General features: G+C 37.7%; 4 protein-coding genes across 6 annotated transcripts; 3 read left to right on the forward strand and 1 right to left on the reverse strand.

Annotated features, from left to right (window-relative positions):
• Positions 1–3,022: 3,022 nt before the first annotated feature.
• LOC17883209 (cleavage and polyadenylation specificity factor subunit 2) lies at positions 3,023–8,460 on the forward strand. The gene is made up of 17 exons (XM_006287072.2): positions 3,023–3,399; positions 3,495–3,663; positions 3,755–3,851; positions 4,040–4,166; positions 4,253–4,371; positions 4,474–4,568; positions 4,653–4,804; positions 4,891–4,948; positions 5,169–5,276; positions 5,479–5,722; positions 6,091–6,275; positions 6,737–6,829; positions 7,315–7,413; positions 7,499–7,630; positions 7,721–7,765; positions 7,854–8,099; positions 8,196–8,460. The coding sequence occupies exons 1-17, from the start codon at positions 3,251–3,253 to the stop codon at positions 8,295–8,297; spliced, it is 2,220 nt and encodes a 739-aa protein (XP_006287134.1). The 5' UTR covers positions 3,023–3,250; the 3' UTR covers positions 8,298–8,460.
• A 249-nt stretch (positions 8,461–8,709) lies between these two features.
• LOC17882543 lies at positions 8,710–13,207 on the forward strand. Of its 2 annotated transcripts, none has more exons than XM_006286785.2 (10): positions 8,710–9,150; positions 9,583–9,657; positions 9,743–10,698; positions 10,816–10,904; positions 11,010–11,113; positions 11,189–11,279; positions 11,530–11,605; positions 11,679–11,793; positions 11,870–12,401; positions 12,539–13,207. In XM_006286785.2, the coding sequence occupies exons 1-10, from the start codon at positions 8,865–8,867 to the stop codon at positions 13,026–13,028; spliced, it is 2,814 nt and encodes a 937-aa protein (XP_006286847.1). In that variant the 5' UTR covers positions 8,710–8,864; the 3' UTR covers positions 13,029–13,207. The 2 variants fall into 2 exon arrangements, with proteins under 2 accessions (XP_006286847.1, XP_023636812.1); XM_023781044.1 differs by having other exon boundaries at positions 9,062–9,150; positions 9,572–9,657.
• A 152-nt stretch (positions 13,208–13,359) lies between these two features.
• LOC17884017 (60S ribosomal protein L13-3) lies at positions 13,360–14,895 on the reverse strand. Its single transcript, XM_006288611.2, has 5 exons — positions 14,842–14,895; positions 14,348–14,457; positions 14,092–14,225; positions 13,846–14,004; positions 13,360–13,740 (listed from the first exon to the last, which is right to left on the reverse strand). Exons 2-5 carry the CDS (start codon positions 14,451–14,453, stop codon positions 13,519–13,521), a joined length of 621 nt encoding a protein of 206 aa, XP_006288673.1. The 5' UTR covers positions 14,454–14,457; positions 14,842–14,895; the 3' UTR covers positions 13,360–13,518.
• A 248-nt stretch (positions 14,896–15,143) lies between these two features.
• On the forward strand, positions 15,144–20,051 carry LOC17883532 (kinesin-like protein KIN-10C). 2 transcript variants are annotated; one of them, XM_023780159.1, is made up of 20 exons: positions 15,144–15,475; positions 15,886–16,051; positions 16,145–16,345; positions 16,439–16,601; positions 16,691–16,893; positions 16,987–17,246; positions 17,371–17,425; positions 17,498–17,530; positions 17,620–17,673; positions 17,764–17,817; positions 17,905–17,949; positions 18,083–18,136; positions 18,213–18,273; positions 18,359–18,430; positions 18,516–18,823; positions 18,935–18,981; positions 19,199–19,220; positions 19,322–19,384; positions 19,540–19,578; positions 19,810–20,051. In XM_023780159.1, exons 1-20 carry the CDS (start codon positions 15,327–15,329, stop codon positions 19,852–19,854), a joined length of 2,094 nt encoding a protein of 697 aa, XP_023635927.1. In that variant the 5' UTR covers positions 15,144–15,326; the 3' UTR covers positions 19,855–20,051. The 2 variants fall into 2 exon arrangements, with proteins under 2 accessions (XP_023635927.1, XP_006287185.1); XM_006287123.2 differs by having other exon boundaries at positions 15,145–15,475; positions 18,362–18,430.
• Positions 20,052–20,135: the final 84 nt, after the last annotated feature.

The raw sequence follows: 20,135 nt of genomic DNA on the forward strand, positions 1-20,135 counted from the left end.
AGAGGCCAAGTGGGCAAGAGGTATGTAACCAAGAGATGATATTTGATAGGCACAACAAAGAAGCTTTTGTTATCTTATTTTTTGGTTTTCCTTTGTATGAATAAGATTGATTGTTACTTGTTATAAATCTCTTATTATCATCTCATATCATATATTATACATTAATGCATTTGTAAATATATATTATATATACTTCCCCCCACATGGAGAACTCACTTATTTTTCATGTGTGTGTGTTTGTAAAGAGAGACATATCTGACCAAAAAATAATAATGTTATTTCCGCTTTTTTATATGTTTATTTTCTTATATAAATGTTTCTTTTTTTTATACTAAAGGTAAAAGTCCACATGATATCTTATTCATTCAATAGGAAATTGATTAAAAGAACATTTAGCATTACAAAACTTTAGATGGGAGAAACATTTTTTTAAAAAAAAATTCTGTTCAACTACAATATTTATTTCCTAAATTTCACATTCATAATTTTGATTTCGTTCAGTCAATATTTCCAATTTTTTTTCTGAATTTAGTATGGTCAAACCATTTAAAATTTATCAGTTTCTGGTTTTGTAAGATTTCTCTTTCTATAAACTGTATTAAAATCCAATTTAAGTTACAGTCAAAGACTCACAAACACAGTTCTCTATCACTTATCAGTTTCACATGAGAGTTAAGTTTAGTTATGTTGTGCAGAACAGGCAGCATAGGGCCAAAAGCAATTTTATTTTCTATTTTTTTGTTAAAAGGAAATGGATGGTATTTTTACAAACAAGTCTTGGTATAGAGATGGGTCTTGATGGGTGGGTGGGGATCAGCAACAGATGGTTTAGAATCGAAAATCAAACCTTTCTTCAGGTGTCTTTTGGTTTAGGTTCACCGAATCTTCTTATTAAACCTCTCTCTCTTTAAAGTACAATAACAACTATCAGTTCAGTTGTTTGACCCAAAAAAAAAAAAACTATCAGTTGTAAATGATACATTTATACAGACTCGTTCGTTAACTAATCAAATATATATATATATATATATATATGTTTGATTCATCAACCTAACTTCAACTTTGGTATTCATATCAACAAAGAAAAGTTTGATAGTTGGTTATGGTTGTTAGCCTTTAGCCTCGGGCCATCATGATGATTTGGTCCTAGCTCCTTCACCAAATGTATGGATATGCTTTTCTTGTTTGCCTTTGAAGTGAAGCTATATATCAAAGTTCATAAATCCAAAAGAACTTGCTTTCTTATCGGTGTCGTTCCATCATATTCCTAATTAACACAATCTTTTTATATTAGCTCATTTCGAACTAATGGATCACTACAATATCCATATTGTGCAACACACATATATGCAGCATATGCTAACTTGGAATAGTATTTTTACTTGCAAAACATATGCTCATTGATCTAGTTTAAGGAAATGTTTGGATTTCGCTTGCACGATCATGCTACTACTATAGCCAATATGCCCATTAACTTGACCTTAGCCTATTTATGGCCACTTTGCAAATTATTGAAGTGGTCAGTGAGTTCATGATCATATTAAGCACATAAGTTTAACTTACCTACATGTATATAGAGTTATAGACGAAAACTCTATATTATAGGGGAGGGTACAATCGTTGCCTCGATAATCGAGCTTCTCTCTCTTGAAGACGATTTCCGGTCAAGCTCCGTTTGTTTTCCTCTTTCTGTTTCTCGATTGGTGCTTCATTTAAGGCTTAGCCAATCGTTGTTGATTCAAGAGTGAGTAGCTTTTCTTCTCTATTGGCGGTGGCGGGAAGTCTCCTCCGATGTGGTTGTGGCTCTGGATTTTGCGGTGAGGTTTCTCTGCGGCTGTGGTACCCGTTTTGAAGACGTCAGGGAGCTTCATGGATCCTCAAGGCTCAGCCGCTAGTTCTGGATGCTGTGGCTACGGCGGAAATCGGTGGAGGCTAGGAGGGTTCCGTCGTTTGATGTGGAGGTTAACGGTAGATCTTGGATCTTAGATGGCCGTGATAGAGTTTTGGGTTAGGAGGTTTGTGTTGAGCCACCGCCTTCTATTTCCGCCGTCTCTCGGCATCCTCCCGTCCAGATCGAGGAGGAGATACTCGGATCTACGGCAAGCTCCGGTTTGAAGGAGAGAGAATAGATCTGAGTGTGACGAGTTGCTAGGTCGGGATTCGCCATCGCGAAACCGTGTTGTCTGGGTGATTAGCTTTTCGGGAGGTTTGTAACTAATCACCGGAAACCGGTCTCTTTTGGTTTTGGTCTCCGAACCTTCGTCGAGGCCGCAAAGCCGTGGACTTTGAAACCGCCGGATCTCAGGCTCCGATCACTCTTTTGGATTATAGGTTTCTGTTTTTCTTTTGCTTTTTGGATCACGCGTGTAAGGCGGCCTAACCCATTTGAAATTTTTCGAAATAATATATTATTGATTAAAAAAATAAAAAAATATAGAGTTATAGACCATAACTATAAAATCATCTGTCTTCGTGCACATATGGTTTGTTTTTGTAATGTAGGATTTTATATGATGCAACAATATTGTTAAATGCTAGCGGAACACTTTGTTAATGCTAACGCCTAACTAATTTCACAAATTCATATACGTTTTCAGTTTAAAAAAATACATATTTTGCTTAAATCAATCTCATGTAATAGTTATGATAATCATAAAACTCGCCCGCACAGCAGTGGTCCAGTAGTAAGGGAGAATTGGGGAAAGGTTGGAAGGAACTAACTCAGGTTCGATCCACCCTGGAAACAAAAGTCATTGTTGTGTGGGAAGTCTGTCAGTTGGGCCTTGGCCCAATTGGTTTACCTGGTAGTCAGAAATGCAGGCGGCCTAACTACCCCTGGCATTAGTCGGAAAGCATTCCAAACTCGGTATAGACAGTGTGGTGGCCCTTCGGGGAGAAGTCCACTCTGAAGCACTTCGGTGCGTTTCTACCGGGGCTGACCGGATCAGCCGATAGGGTTTATCAAAAAAAAAAAAAAAAAAAAAAAATCATAAAACTCAATTCATGATAAAAAAAAAGAAAAAAAAAGTCATAAAAACCACAATCCTACAAATTTTTGATGGAAAAGTTCGAATTATATAAGAAAAAAGTGAAAATGTTTAAGTAAATAAAAATTAAGGAAAAGAATATTTTAAAATTAACTGAGCCGGGAAGTGTAATTTCAGATTAAAAAACCCCTCTTTCACGGTGGCTCTTCCTTCATCTTTGGCTTATCGGAGAAAATTAGGGTTTATCTCGGCGAACGGAAAAAATGGGTACCTCGGTGCAGGTGACTCCTCTCTGTGGAGTTTACAACGAGAATCCTCTCTCCTACTTAGTCTCCATTGATGGTTTCAACTTCCTCATCGACTGTGGTTGGAACGATCTCTTTGACACATCGCTCCTCGAACCTCTCTCCAGGTTTCTCTTCTTCTTACCTCCATTTTCAAATTAGTCTTCGTTTTTTGATTTCCAATTACAAACTGTGGTTTTACGATTCTTCTGGATTATTGCAGGGTTGCTTCTACCATAGATGCAGTATTGCTTTCTCATCCAGATACGCTTCACCTTGGTGCTCTTCCTTATGCTATGAAGCAGCTTGGACTCTCTGCTCCAGTTTATGCTACTGAGCCTGTTCATAGACTAGGCCTTCTCACAATGTATGATCAGTTTTTATCTAGGAAGGTGAGAGTTTCGATTTCTCGTTTGTTTAGTGCAGAGTTGGTTAATTTTCACAATTTTTATGCGTTGTAACACGATGATCTTACTGTTTCAGCAAGTATCCGACTTTGATCTGTTTACACTGGATGACATTGATAATGCTTTCCAGAATGTCATCAGATTGACTTACTCACAAAATTACCATCTTCCTGGTATGTGGTTTTCGTAATTCTCGTTCTTTTAGAAACTTGAGACTTATGTCAAGCAATTTTTGCATTATCTATTTATCCTATATCGGGAATGAGGTCACGAACACACATTGAGTATTTGGTTGTTGAATACCTAAGTTATGAATGACTTCAATAAGGATGCCTCAACAGTTTTATCTTTGCTCTATTAGGAAAGGGAGAAGGCATTGTAATTGCTCCTCATGTTGCTGGACACATGCTAGGAGGTAGCATCTGGAGGATAACAAAGGACGGGGAGGGTGTTATATATGCTGTTGACTACAATCATCGGAAAGAAAGGTAAACATGTTCAGCTTTCAACACCTGATTTGGAGTTCGTGATAAAGAAAAGAAATCGTGATACTGAATTGTACATCTTAATTCAGGCATTTAAATGGAACTGTTTTACAGTCTTTCGTTCGTCCTGCTGTTCTGATAACCGATGCATATCATGCTCTTTATACCAATCAAACCGCTAGACAGCAAAGGGACAAAGAATTTTTAGGTTGGCTTATAGCTCAATATGTTTTATAATCTTTCCATGGTATTACAAATTTCTGCTTCTAACTGCCATAATCACGTGTGCATGTCTGCATTTATTAATCAGATACCATCTCAAAACATCTTGAAGTTGGGGGAAATGTTCTATTGCCAGTAGACACTGCGGGTCGGGTCCTGGAACTTCTCTTGATACTGGAACAGGTAAGGGAACCAATTTGAATGTATTATGTTCTCAGGTAATATTCAGCTATTTATGCAGAGACTGAATATTGATTAAACCTGCAGCATTGGTCACAAAGAGGTTTCAGCTTTCCCATTTACTTTCTCACATACGTGTCATCTAGCACAATTGACTATGTTAAGAGTTTCCTCGAGTGGATGAGTGACTCCATTTCAAAGTCCTTTGAGACTTCCCGTGATAATGCCTTTCTATTGAGGTAGATTTTCTTCTAATAATGTCTTAATTTTGCCGTCGTTTGTATACAATACAGAAGACATCAAAATGAAATTTAAACACATGCAGGCATGTCACTCTCTTGATAAACAAGACTGATCTGGATAATGCTCCACCTGGTCCAAAGGTTGGTTTATAAAATTATAAGTAACTCATAAATGTTTGGCAGTAATAGAACTATATCTTTCCCATTGTATGCTGTAGTGACTAAACCTCATTATATAGGTTGTTCTTGCTTCCATGGTGGATTATTGGTGGATTTTATATTTTATTTCCTTTCACCTCAGCTGATAATAGAACTATATTTTTCCCATTGTATGTTTTAGTGACTAAACCTCATTATATAGGTTGTTCTTGCTTCCATGGCTAGTCTTGAAGCCGGTTTTGCTCGTGATATATTCGTGGAGTGGGCAAATGATCCCAGGAATTTAGTCCTCTTTACTGAAACAGGCCAGGTACGTTTTTAGAATCCTTATATGTTAACGAAAGAAAATGTATTAGCATTGCATAAAATTACTACCAAAGCTTGGCTTGCACCTTTAGGATAATTTCTAATTTTCTAAGGCTTTGGGTTCATGTGATCTAAGATTTGCAAGATGTTTTTGTTTGTAATCAATCACATAACACTAAACTACTGTTTTTCTCGTTATGTGGCAGTTTGGTACTTTAGCTCGCATGCTTCAGTCGGCTCCACCTCCAAAATTTGTTAAAGTCACAATGTCTAAGAGGGTTCCTTTGGCTGGGGAAGAGTTGATTGCATATGAAGAAGAGCAAAACAGAATCAAAAGGGAAGAAGCTTTGCGAGCTAGCCTCGTCAAAGAGGAGGAAACAAAAGCTTCCCATGGATCCGATGATAATTCAAGTGAACCTATGGTCATAGATACCAAGACTACTCACGATGGTAAATTTTGTCTTATATTATAAAACATTTAAGTTGCCTATATTCTGTGGCCTGTAACTTCTTATTTATCATTTACACTTTAACTTAAATTGAAGTGTATAGTACTGAAAATGAGGCTATGGATATGGTACTCTCTGTAATGTACTGGTTAGTTGGTCTATGAGGCATTTATGTAGTTATCTTGGAGTGAATTAGTAAGTACATTTAGAAGTCTCATGATACATTTCTGGGAATTTGTTTTAGGTTTTTCACAGTCCCACAATACGTTATTTTTTCAGTTAGACTTCCTGTTACTGTTGTTGATGGCTGTTCTTTCCAGTTCGTAATGGTCTGCAACTGACCTTTCAAATTTCTGACCACACTTGCAGTTGTTGGTTCTCACGGGCCTGCATATAAAGATATATTGATTGATGGATTTGTTCCCCCATCCAGCAGCGTCGCTCCAATGTTCCCATTCTATGATAACACATCTGAATGGGACGAATTCGGGGAGATTATTAATCCAGATGACTACGTGATCAAGGATGAAGACATGGACCGAGGAGCAATGCATGTACGTTCCTTGTAGTTCGGGTCTTAACTTGATCTTTATTTAGCTCTTGCTATATTTGCAAACTAGACCTCTTAGTTTCCATGATGTTTGCAGTGGTTCCGTATGATAATTTTGTTGGTATTATAAAATAAAAGATATGTAAGAGATCTGCACAATATGCACTGAGAATTTGGGATACAAATAGGAAATATTTTTCAATAAAGCTGCTTAGGCCCCTGATTTGGTATGAGTGCAATTCATCAATTTAGTGCACTGGTTCTACAGTTGCATCTTTACTTTACTTTTTTTTTTCAAACGTTTGCTTACTAGTAAGGTTTTCTATGCTATGGTTAATATTTGTGTGAATGTATAACATTATTGCTGATATATTATCTCTAAACCTTATTTAGTATCAGCTTTGGGAGCATTCTATTTAGAGTCCTTTGTTGCTATCAAATTTGTGATATATAATTCCATTTCAGAACGGAGCTGATGTGGATGGAAGGCTTGATGAGGCAACTGCTAGTCTCATGCTTGATACAAGACCTTCAAAAGTCATTTCCAATGAGCTCATTGTAAGTAGACTCTAATCCAAACTTCATTAGAGCTCCTTATTAGCTGAGACATTGGTAGAGATTTGGGTCTCAGCTAATCCTCTCATTTGTTCTCCCTTTCTACAAACTCTGATTATCGTTGTAGACTGCTTATCAATGATAGGCACAAGGAATAGTCTTCTCACGTAGAAACAGGGAGATAGGATTTCTTATTGACGTTGCGTTGTGCCTCTTAAATTTATCTTTCTACCAGAGACCTTGCTAATCTGATCTTCAGCATAATAACACAACTTATTGATAGTTTCTTGTTTGGATAATCGGTTTTTTCTTTAAAGAGACTTATGTGTCCGTCTTATGTCATGTAAAAGTTTCAGAAGACTATTCTCAGAATGTAGGCATTGCCTGGCATACAAAACAGAGATGGCTTTTTTAATCTTCTGTGTACACCTAACTACTGTCTAATGTCCTGGGTAAATGATTTAGTTTGTTCTTATGCTTTGACACAGGTGACTGTTAGTTGTTCACTTGTTAAAATGGACTATGAAGGTCGGTCTGACGGCCGCTCAATCAAGTCAATGATTGCACATGTTTCTCCTCTTAAACTTGTACGTTGCAATTTTTTCTCTTGTCTTATATATAGTGTTAAGCACTGGATAAACTTACGGTGATGTAATCTTATATCATGTGAAGGTTCTGGTGCACGCGATAGCTGAGGCTACAGAGCATTTGAAGCAACACTGCTTGAACAACATATGTCCACACGTGTATGCTCCTCAAATAGAGGAAACGGTGGATGTGACTTCTGATTTGTGTGCTTACAAGGTAGAAATCTGAAAACTTATTAGGAAGATCCTTCTAATGCCATGGTTTTTGAGTTGTTGATTGTAATAACACTGTATGGTACTACATCAGGTCCAACTTTCTGAAAAGCTGATGAGCAATGTGGTCTTTAAGAAGGTATCTTTTGATTTTCCATGGTTATATATATATATATATTTCGGATTCTCATCCAATGTCCCTGAATAAATGATGAAATCCATATCAGCTGGGAGATTCAGAAGTAGCTTGGGTGGATTCTGAAGTAGGGAAGACAGAGAGCGACATGAGGTCTCTACAACCGATGCCAAGTGCTGCTCTTCCACACAAACCTGTCCTAGTAGGTGATCTGAAAATTGCAGACTTCAAGCAGTTTCTGTCGAGCAAAGGTGTTCAGGTAGAATTTGCAGGTGGAGGAGCTTTACGCTGTGGTGAATATGTCACTCTACGAAAGGTCGGTCCAACTGGTCAAAAGGTAATACTACAAAGCAATTTCTTACAAATATTACTACAAGTATCAAGCAAATCACACAATGGCTTATAATTTTATATATTTTGGGGGATTGTTCAGGGAGGAGCATCAGGTCCACAGCAAATTCTGATAGAAGGACCGTTGTGTGAAGACTATTACAAAATCAGGGATTATCTCTATTCTCAGTTCTACCTCCTCTGATGATATAACACAGAATATGAACCCTCTCCTTTTTTTTCCCAACCCTCTTCAACTACTTACGTGTAATCTCGTATAGTTTATTCAATATTGCCTTGCTTTTAACCCTTGACCCTCAGTGGCAAATAGATTACTGCGTTTTATGTCAACGAGTTTATTTTTTTTTTTTTTTTTTTTGTCATCTATGTCAACGAGAATCTGAGATTCCAAATGTTAAAAACAAAAAGAGATATTTAAGTGTCAACACTTGGTCTTGCCTTGGCGCTGACGTGGTTTGATTTAGCGTTTTCACTTGTTAAACCATTTGTGTTAAACATGGAAAGATTAAAAATAAAAATAAAAAAAGCATTTCTAAAGGTGGTGGTTAGGTGTGTGTTTGTGTGAGGCTCATCACTCCAACACACTATTCTGTAACGAAACGAACACAATCCACCAACCCAACCAAGACGCATATTTGATATTTTTTTTACTCCTAATTTTTTCTAAACCCTAATCCTCTTCCTCCTCTGCCATTATTCTTTCTTCTTCTACCAGAATCTCTCCACATTTTCTTATCCTCTCTCTACTCCCATGGCTTCTGCAACCGCCACGTGGACTCCTTCCTCCCTCCAGCTCCGTCTCGCTTTTAGCTCCGGCGTTCGTCGGAATTCTCGCGCCGTTTACTTACGACCTTCGCGGTTAGCTAGGAAATCGGGTTGTGGAGTTGTCTGTGTTTCGCAGAAGCCTGAAGTTGACGCTGCGTGGACCGGATCGGATTCGTCTAAGCCACCATCCGATGGCTTGGCTGGTTGGGATGATTCTGGTAACGATGATAAGCAGAAGTCTTCTAGAGCTAAGAAGAAGAGTTTAATTGAAGGTATATGCGGGGAATTCAACTAGTGTTATGATTTTTTTTTAAACTGTTGAATTCGGAGTTTTCGAGGTGAATGTTTGATTTACACTGTTGAAATGCTTGTTCAATGAAGCTAAAGTATCTCAGTGCTTAATCGTACTACAAGGTTTGCATACTTTATAATAAGAGTAATTTTATGAGCCATGAGTGTTGTGTTCTTATTTAAGTGCATACACTATCTTTAGGATGAGTTAATGAACAGTAAGCCTCTTTTCTCTGTTTCATTGTTATTTAAAAGGTTGTTTAACCAGTGCACATTCTCAAAATGGTCCAATGTATGTTACGATGAAGCTTGGTTTAGACTCTTTAGCATTTTGATTTCTCTATCTGAAAATGTATATAGTTTACCGGTTTTTCTGGTGGACTAATAACAATCTGGAAGTAGTTTGCTTTCAGGTGTAGTTGGTGCTGGAGTGGCTGGAATCATTTTGTTTGTTGGACTAAGCTTTGCAACAGCATCTTTTAACAAGCGTAATACTCCTTCTCTTAAAGCTATTCAAGTTCTTTCACAAGTTTTTTGTTACTGATGTACTGAGTAATCATCTTTCGAGTGCAGGAACAAAGAAACAGGAGATGCATTCGTTGACATCTCAGCAGGAAAGCATGATTCAGTCATCTGATGAAATTTCTAGTGATGAGATCAAGGTAGATAACAGTGAGGAAAACACTCTTAAGGACGAGGATAGGAGTATAGAAAACAATGATATAGCTCAGCAAGGTGATGAAGGGTCTGGTGAAGATAAACTACTTGGTAAGGAGACATCTTCAGTTGATAGTGTCATGCCTGATGAAACAGAAGCCACTGAAAGTATCCCTCAAAATACGCCTGAAGCAGATTTGGTGATCGTCGTTGAAACTGATCTTGAGACAGCAGAAAGTGAGAAAATAAGTTCTGAATCTAAGTCTCTGTTAGACACATCCACTGAGCCTATTCTTCTAGATTCAGAAAGTAGTAATCTTGGGGATGCGGAAAATCCAACTTCTGAAAATCCAGATAGCCTTCTGGACACTGAACTAGCCGATGTGTCTGATTTTGAAAATCGTGTTAACAGTCCGAATGAAGATTCCCTGTCGTCTTTATCTGACATCGACACTTATGCAGCCAACGGGACTTTAACTGAGGAGCTTCCTGAGGTTTCTCCGGTAAATGTCACGGGAACAACTCTCTCCACTGTAACTGCGGAGCTTCCTGAGGTTGACGGAACACCCGAGTACTTGGCTGCGGAAAGTATGTCATCAGTCTCAGACATAGATACAATGAAAGAAACTGAATCTTCAGAAACTCCTGTGCCAGAATCAACAGATGGGGCATACGATCAACTAAACATAAATAGTCAAGATGAGCTCGACAATGGACCGCCTTTGAAAATACCGAGTGGTGGAAGTGTATATTCTTCTGCGGGAATTCCTGCACCTTTTATGTCTGTCCTAGTTAATCCTGGAAAGATTCTTGTCCCTGCAGCTGCGGATCAGGTGCAGTGTCAAGCATTTGCAGCTCTGCAAGTTCTGAAGGTAATATTATTTTTCATGTTATAAAAGACCCTCACTATGTTGGTTGATGTAGAGTTTTGCATTGTTCTGGCACTTGTCAATCTTGCAGCTTATAGTTCAATTTGTCCCATCTTTCAGGTCATTGGAACTGACACCCAACCTAGTGATCTATGTACTCGCAGAGAATATGCCAGGTGGCTGGTATCTGCCAGCAGCGCATTATCAAGGTATACTTTCGTAATATTAATGTATCTATGGGGGTTAAACTGTACGTATTTTGTATTAAAAAGTGAAAATTCGTACATTTATGTGTGTTCTTAAACTTTTTTCAGAAACACAACCTCGAAGGTGTATCCTGCTATGTATATAGAGAATGTTACTGAGCTTGCTTTCGATGATGTTACTCCTGAAGACCCTGATTTTTCATCCATTCAAGGTTAATATAAACTCTGAATTTGAATTCTACCCAAAAGTATTACATATGAAGCTAAATTCTGTTTACTGTTTTCAGGGTTGGCAGAAGCGGGACTTATCACGAGCAAGCTTTCTAACCGTGATTTGCTTGACGATGCTGAAGGCACATTCTTGTTTTCCCCTGAAAGGTATTTACGTTGCCAGAACTTATCCAGCTTGTCGAAAAGAAATTCTACATTTTTAATAACGCATTGACAATAATATATAAATAGTACTGGTAAAGCTGCGGGAGCCTTAATTTTAAATCCTTCATTTTCAATATTCGCATGAAACAAGACGGCATAAAATATTTGTTCTTTCTGTTTTAAATTGTTATCATATTTTGTATCCTGACTCCTTTGCATTTCATAAGTTAACTTTATTCCTTGTCCGATGCAGCCTTCTTTCACGCCAAGATCTTATAAGCTGGAAAATGGCCTTGGAGAAACGACAGCTTCCAGAAGCTGATAAAAAGGTTGCATATTAAGCTTGATTTTGTTCACTTCTCATAAGATTGCAGATAATCATTAATTCACTTCATCATGCAGATGCTGTATGAACTCTCGGGTTTCACTGACATCGAGAAGATAAACCCAGATGCATGGCCTGCCATTATTGCAGATTTATCTACTGGGGAACAAGGAATTGCTGCTCTTGCATTTGGTATGCACATATTTCACATCTAAATGTCTTCTTGCACATTCATTACCTTTTTGTATAATGCACACACATTTTTTAGGTTGTACAAGATTGTTTCAGCCTCAGAAACCGGTCACTAAAGGGCAAGCTGCCATTGCTCTTTCAAGTGGTGAGGCATCTGATATTGTTAGTGAAGAATTGGCACGTATTGAAGCAGAATCTATGGCTGAAAAAGCTGTGTCTGCTCATAACGCCCTTGTTGCTGAAGTAGAAAAAGACGTCAATGCCAGCTTTGAGAAAGAGCTTTCCATGGAACGGGAAAAGATTGAAGCAGTCGAGAAAATGGCGGAACTAGCGAAAGCGGAGTTGGAGCAGCTGAAGGAGAAGAGAGAGGAAGAGAATCTGGCATTGGTGAAAGAACGAGCTGCTGTCGAGTCAGAAATGGAGGTGCTCTTAAGGTTAAGACGTGAAGCAGAAGAGAAGCTGGAGGATTTGATGAGTAACAAGGCGGAAATATCTTTTGAGAAGGAGAGGGTTTCCAATCTTCGAAAAGAGGCTGAAGAAGAGAGCCAACGGATTTCAAAGTTACAGTATGAATTGGAAGTTGAACGAAAAGCCCTGTCTATGGCCAGGTACTTCAAAACTCAGAGCTACATAACTTTTATATTGTCAAAGTTTCTATTGATATCTAACCCAAGACTGTAATAGTATAAAGTATAAACCTTTCAATCTGTCCATAACCGTATTCCCATCATATGTTAATGTTCAGATCGTGGGCCGAGGAAGAAGCAAAGAGAGCTAAAGAACAAGGAAGATCCTTAGAAGAGGCAAGAAAGCGATGGGAAACAAATGGACTGAGAGTTGTTGTTGACAAAGACCTTCAAGAGACGAGCGTTGGAGAGACGGAACAAAGCGTATTACTAAACGAAGTGGAGGGATCTTCGGTTGAAGAAACTGAGGAGAGAGCCAAAACCCTCATGGATAAGCTGAAAGAGATGGCTGGAACCGTGGGAGGAAAATCCCGGGAAGTGATTTTCATTGTGATGGAGAAAATACGATCGTGGATTACAATTTTGCAGGAATACACAGAGAATTTAGGAAAGCGAGCCGGAGAAATGAGAGATGCGGCCATTGTTAAGGCAAAAGGAGCTGCTGAGGAAGTTGGGAAAGGGACAGTTCAGGTGAGCGATAAGGTCAAGAGAATGGCTGAGGAGTGTAGAGATGGAGTTGGAAAGCTCTCTCAGAAGTTCAAGACCTAAGTAAGAAAAGTCCTTTCAACTTTTTGTATTTTGTTTCTAAATGAATAAAATAAAGAGAATAATGGGATGACCATTACATTTACAGTACTGGTCAGTGGTGATCAGAACTCAAAATTGTATCATTTTGTAATCTTTTGTTATGTTACTAATATTTACCATCAGTGCGATATGTTACAGTTGCCTTGGTAGCTATAGATGCTATTAACTGCAAATAATAACATCCGACTGATACCATCCAACTGATAACATCCAATTTCAATAATCCTCCACTGTTCAATTATGTTACGAGCATTACTTGATTTGGAAGGAATGGCTGAATGACTTGGAACCGTAGTTGTAATTTCTTGATTCTTCTATAAACTCAGAAAACTCAAGTACCAGAAATTCGAGATCTACTAAGTATTGATAAACCGCACCAAAAAGAAAAGTCTTACACAAAACCAATAACCAAAGAAATTCAAGAATGATTAAAACTCTAAAGCAACGATCTTTACTTCTTCTCTTCCTTCTCAGCCTCAGCTGCCCTCTTGGCTCTGGCACCAGCATGGCGTGCGTTTGTGCGCTCAAGTCTGATTTTATCATAAGCTTTGAAGGCCTTCATATCGGCAGTGACCTTAACAAGCTCCATGGCTGCCTTCTGGCTAACAATAGGCATGTAATCTCCCTGGACTTGAGTAGCATTAGCAAGCTCCTCTGGAGTAGAATCACCAGCCTGAAAATAAACAATACCAAATTGTTATATACATATAACAAGAACTCAATCAAGAGGTGTGTATCTCATTGTACTTCTCTATCTAAGATCTCAAATTGATGATACCTTGACTTGGCGGGATCTGCGCGGGAACACAACCAACTTAGCTTTGTATGTCTTTAACCTTTGGACATTGGATTGAAGACCCTCCAAAGATCTGTTCTTGCGACGGTGATCAACAGAAATTCCAATAGTTGGGGCCAACTTCTTTGGGATACCAGCAGCCTAATTAAACCCAAATCTTTCATCTGCATTACTATAAAATATAAAATAGTAACAGCAAAAAAGAGAGAAAAAATCCAGAATATAAACCTTAAGCTCTTCAAGAGTAAATCCTTTTCCAGCTCTAACTTTCATGTTGTACTTAAGAGTCTGAGCATGCACAACAGGGCGGAGAGGACCAGAGGTAGGACGAGGGAAGATCTTCACAGCCTTCTTCTGTCTAGCTGAGATAACACATCACACAAAACTGAGATATAAGTGAATGAGAGACTTTTACTACACAATCACACAACTTTAAAGAAATGATTAAGTAGAAAAAAGATAAAAAAAAGAGAATTTAACTAACCAACACGTCTCCTGGTTTTCCTGGCAGGCTGGTTAAACCAAGTCTTGACATAGTTCTGCCAATGCTTGCGAAAGTGTGAGCTCGGGATAACGTTGTTGTGCTTCATTTTTCTAAAGGAACAAAAGACAAAATTTACATAATGAGACCAAGTCTTCATGTAAATACACAGAAAAGTAAAATAATCACAGATTTCAATCCTAATCATGTAAAGCAATTAACAAAAACTACATCCAACGAGCAAATGAGTACAATTAAACACATTCCAAGTGATGCTATACAAATGCTATACAAAATCCTAATACCAATTCAAAGCAAAGCTCGAAATGAAAAAAAAAATCAGTGGATTCAACTAAATCAACACACACGAAAGCCTTTACTGAACCCTGATCCAATGGCAAAAACGTTAAATCCTGAGTTTATCAAACAATGACGCAACAACACCTAACGAAAGAAACGAGAAAAGTCGATAGAGAGAGAGAGAGAGGGAGACTCACAGCGACGGCTGGACGACAGTGTACAGAAACGACTAGGGCTCTCAAAAAAAATTTCTGATACATCATATATAATAAAACCCTAATTTCACAAACAAAATGCTTACTATTGGGCTTGCTATTGAGCTTCGTAAGTTTAATTGGGCCTGGCCTCAATTAAATGCATACGAAAGCGAATTACATATAGAGTTATAGACCCTCGCTAAACGCTGCGGTTTATTTTCATTAAACGGTAGCGTTTCAGTGTGTAAGCTTCTCGTAGACGCCTAGGTAGGACCAATTATTTCTGAGTCAGAATCGAAAGGAGCCAGACTTGGAGCATTTCAAAATTTTACTTAACGGCTCATTTCATTTCTCTCTCTCTCTCTCAAAGGAAACAAAATCTTCAAATTCAAACGTTTCTCCCTTTATCCAGAGTGATTCCTTTGCTGTTGTTCGATTCTGATTCTATCGGTGAGAAAATCAAGGGCAACTTAGTTTTTGAGATTATGGAGACGAGGATGACGAAAATGGTCCGAGTGGTGGCTAGGGTTAAGCCATCGACGGATCCATCGTCAACAAGATCGATATTGATTCAGAAGCCGTTGGGTGAAGATTCCGAGAGTGTTTCGATCTCCTTTGGAGCTCAATTCGCTGGGTAATTTTCTCTCTTCATCCCCTCTCTCATTCTTATTGCTTGATTAAACTCTCAATTTTATCTAATTTTTGTGGGTTTTCTTCAATTACTCTGTCTTGATGTGTTGTTCGTTGTTGAGAATTGTGTCAAGACGATTTTTTTTGGGAATTTGATGTGCGATTTAGAGTTGGATTTATCGGACTTGTCATGGAACTGGTTGATTTAATCTAACATTTGTGTTTAAATATGAACTCTTTCGCTAGTCTTCTGTTTTCTTATAAAGCTTATGGAGAAATGATATAATTGGACACCAAAATGTTTCACTGAGAATATACTTTTAGTTAAATCATTCTGAGTCTCCAGTGGATTAGCGACTGTTCAAGCCTAATTAACGAGTAAGTCTTTAATTTTTTTTTCTGTGTTTGTGACAGTTCGAAAGATTTGTACAAATTGGACTACTGCTACGAAGAAAGTGAATCCACTGATTTGATTCTCACTAAGGAGATTAAACCTCTAATCTCTAGTGTCTTTGAGGGTAAAGATGCTAATGTTATTGCCCACGGAGCAAGAAGTAGCGGAAAAACACATCTAATCCAGGTACTGAAAGCAATGATACCTGCAAGTTGATGTTATCATTATAGTCTATAGGTGAAAATGTTAAGTGACTGATGTACGACATGGTGTTTGTAGGGAAACGAGAGGGAATTTGGTCTAGCTGTTCTTACAATGTCTGAGATGTTATCCATGGCTGAGGAAAGAGGAGACTCAGTTTCTGTATCAGTGTACGAGGTTTCTCAGGAAACTGTGTATGATCTCTTAGACCAAGATAAGCGAGTGGTTACTGTACTAGAAGGTGCACAAGGGAAGATTCAACTAAAGGGACTTTCACAGGCAAGTCATATTTAGTGTTCTTGAGCATAAGTCGTCTTGAGACATGCGTATTTTTGGCAGCATCATAAATATTTCAAAGTTTCTACTTTCCAGGTACCTGTCAAGTCTCTCTCAGAGTTCCAGAACTTATATTTTGGTCTCAAGAAAACTCAGAAGCTGAGTAGTGACCCTCCAGTTAAGAGTCATAAAGGTGTGATGATACATGTTACCAGTGGCAACGCCAATTTAGGGAGGATGACCTTTCTTGATATGGCAGGTTGAGTATTTTAATGTCACATTTTAATGATATTTTCTTCATGATAATCTTGTGTCAGCATTGTGATTGGTGTTGTCTTCCTTTAACAGGATATGAGGACTCCAGGAAGCAAAACAGTGCTCTAGCTCCTCTAGAGATTGCCAGGATAAATAAGTCGATTTATGCTTTGCAGAATGTCATGTATGCTCTCAACGCAAATGAATCTCATGTACCATATCGGGAGAGCAAACTCACTCGCATGTTGAAGGATTGTTTACAAGGATGCAAAAGAACATTGCTTATCACTTGTTTGGTAGATACTTTGCTTGCTTTTTGAGTTTTTTTAAGTTTATGATTAAACGAATGTAATTGCAGGCGATGCTAACCTATTTTTTTCTTGTTTCAGCCCAGGGAATTTAGCCAAGACTCCTTTTACATGCTAAACTTAGCATCACGGATCTGTCTAGGCGGTAACCGAGCCATGAATAATCCTACTAAGAAGAAGATCAACAGTCTTGAAAGATCTTTTTCATTAACTTCTGCTGCTCAAAGGAGACAGACACCTTTGACTGTGTCTGCTACTTCTAAAAAACAGACAGTGCTAAGGGGAAATGTAACAGAGAGAAAGACTAAAATCAACACTGCTGTTTCTGCACTTAAAGCAAGGTAAATCTTTCAGAACCAGCTTAGTATCAACTCTAAGCCTTAATATCCTTGATATACCTGCATCTGCTCTGCTGTTCAGTTTTAGAACATAAAAAATGATGATTTTTTTTCTTGACAATTGAAGGAAACTGTTCGGCGAATCGAATGACTTGGGGAAATGTAAAAATAACTCTAAAAAGGTAATTCAACTTTCCTTTTTAATGCTTGTGAATTCAGAAATAGTTTAGTTAAACTTGTTTTCGATTTTGTAGATGGAAGGTAAAGCAAGGATGGCACTTAAAAAGGTAAAGCATCTTCATTCTATATATTATATAGAGTAATGCTCTTTGGTTTATTCTCGCCACTACTGACACTTCTGTTTCTTGTGATGCAGGAAATCTCCACTTCGAAGGTTGTCTTGAACAGTCAGATTTCCTCATATAAAGAAGTAAGTCTCTGCAAAATTGAACTAATAGGAGCTGCATTGTTATATAGTACCAAGGCATTACTTACAAACAATTCTATTTTTGTATTGTAGGAAGTCTGCTCATCTTCTATTGTTACAAATTCTCAGTCTTCTTTGGTAGAAGAGGTAATAATTTATATCAACAATGCTTAATGAAAATTTGAAAAACATACTTATACTCAGTGGATCATGACTGGCTTTGATTTTTTTTAGGATTCTGGTCTGGCTTTCTCAAGTTCAACGGTACCCATGGAACCGGTAAATTCTCCGTCTGCAACTTCTCTGCATCTCAAGAAACATGCCCAAACATATTCAAAGAATTGGAGCTGTTTCATTTGTTTCGTTTCAGTTTGCCCAGAATATCTAATTTTTACCTTCTTTTCATTTCTAGAGCTCTTCAACCAGTGAGTTTTTAAGCTCAGAAGCTGTTGAAACTACAGATAAGGTAATTTGTATAGGTTTATCTTTTGTTTCAACATCTGGATATCATGAGTACTGACAATTCTTCCATTAATTTCCAGGATTCACCTAAAGAACATGAGTCAGGAGCCACTTATTGTGATGATGCTTTTGCTGAAAAAGGTGCGACTGAGACTGGAAAGTTGATGAAGAACTATCAGGTTTAAAGGAAAGTTTAACTTTGATCTTATATGTTTTCTTTGTATAGCAGCGCCAATAGTAGTAGAGAGAGATGACAATAACTCAGTCATTGAAGAAGATCTGACTCTGGTTATTGAAGGTAGGTTGTGAGTCTTGTGACATTAATCTAACAAAGTAATATAATTAAATATTTGCTCAATTCATGGTCTTTTTCTTTATGGTAGGTGAAAACCTGGACAAAGAAAACAACAGTTTGCAAGCCAATGAAACTGCATCACCACCACTTACCATGCGACTTCGAGAACTGTCAAACAATTTGAAGTCAATGTGCAAATTCTCAGACCAACTATCAGTACCTGAGAAATATCAAACTGCATTAACTGAATCACCGGCAGAAGAAGCATCAGAGCACAGTGGTATTACTGCTGAAGCTATTGTCAGTGCAGAGCTAAGAACGCCTGAGAAAACTATGCCTTCGAGCATTGACTGCAGTCCTTGGAAGACATATAGCGCACACAGCTCTAAATTGAAGGTAAATAGAGTTAACAAGTTTGATTAAGATTGACATTTCATTGAATTTAAATAAACATAGAGAGTACCTTAACTGACATAATGCATTTTTTTTGTTTCTGGAATGTTGCAGAAGTCTGTTGTTGGAGAGTACCTCAAGTTCATAAACACAGCTGGAAAGTAAGTTTTCTAATTTCTTTGTTTAATTTTAAGGTATATATCTTCCAAATCTTTGGAGTGTTAGTAGCTTTCCAAATCTTGATATAATGTCTTCGGGTATAACTCAGTTAAAGTTACATGAATGCTTGGGTCTGTATTATTTAGAAGTCCTGACTGTATTGCTGTGATAAAGAAGTGAAACTAAATGAAGCTTTTCTCTTCTCTTGTGTATTTACAGGGAAGATCTAAAGAAGTTAAAGGTGAGATGACTAGCTTAATCAGAATTTTTAAAAATCTAACTACTTTTAAATTAAATAGTTTAGTAACTAGCTTGTTTATGTCCTATATTGATGAATGACAGGGTATTGGCGACAAAAGAGCAGCTTCCATAGTTGAGCTCCGCGAAGAATCTCCATTTAGCACGGTAAGTGCCACATTCACTATAAATGATATGGCTTAAAATAGCATGCCTTTAGTTATATGTAACACTGAACATGTCTCCAAATTCAGTTTTTTTCAATGTGGAGAGTTCATAGTTGTTTTGGTTTGTTTGTAAGCTCCTTGTATTTTCTATTGCAGATTGATGATTTGAAATGCATCGGACTTTCAGCAAAACAGGTTAGCTTATTATCATCGAATCCTTCAATTTCTCCTTCTTTTTTCCCCCTTTCTGAATCAGAAGTTGGTGACCAAATCTTTCACAGTTAATTAAAGTCAACTTTCAAAACAAAAATCAAACAAGTGACAGTATATCACAGTTTTTAAGCTACAATACCATTTCACAACTACACGAACTCGGTTTAATTGTACCTTTCAAAACCAAAAATGATTGGACTTTTGCATTGACAGGTCAAGGGACTGCTGAAAAAAGAGATCGGGGAGATTTTCGAGTAATCGAAGGATGATGTGAAAAATATTTATGAAGGTTTCTTTGCAAGGCAACACGGCGTTGCTCCTAAGAGTTCAAAGTTAAGTTGTTGAAATGTGTAATGAGTTATGATGAGGACTTAATTTGTGTTGTCAATACTTAAATTAAATTTGTGTGTCGTGTGACGTACTACTGTTGAAAGATTTGGGTGTTTTAAAGGCAATGTGTGATTTGGGTGATATAACGTTATGCCAAAAAGAAAGTTATACGTATTAGACACAAAACTTTTACCCGATCGAGACATAGA

Source organism: Capsella rubella, unplaced genomic scaffold (assembly GCF_000375325.1).
Source record: "Capsella rubella cultivar Monte Gargano unplaced genomic scaffold, Caprub1_0 scaffold_6, whole genome shotgun sequence".
Classification (NCBI taxonomy): domain Eukaryota; kingdom Viridiplantae; phylum Streptophyta; class Magnoliopsida; order Brassicales; family Brassicaceae; genus Capsella; species Capsella rubella.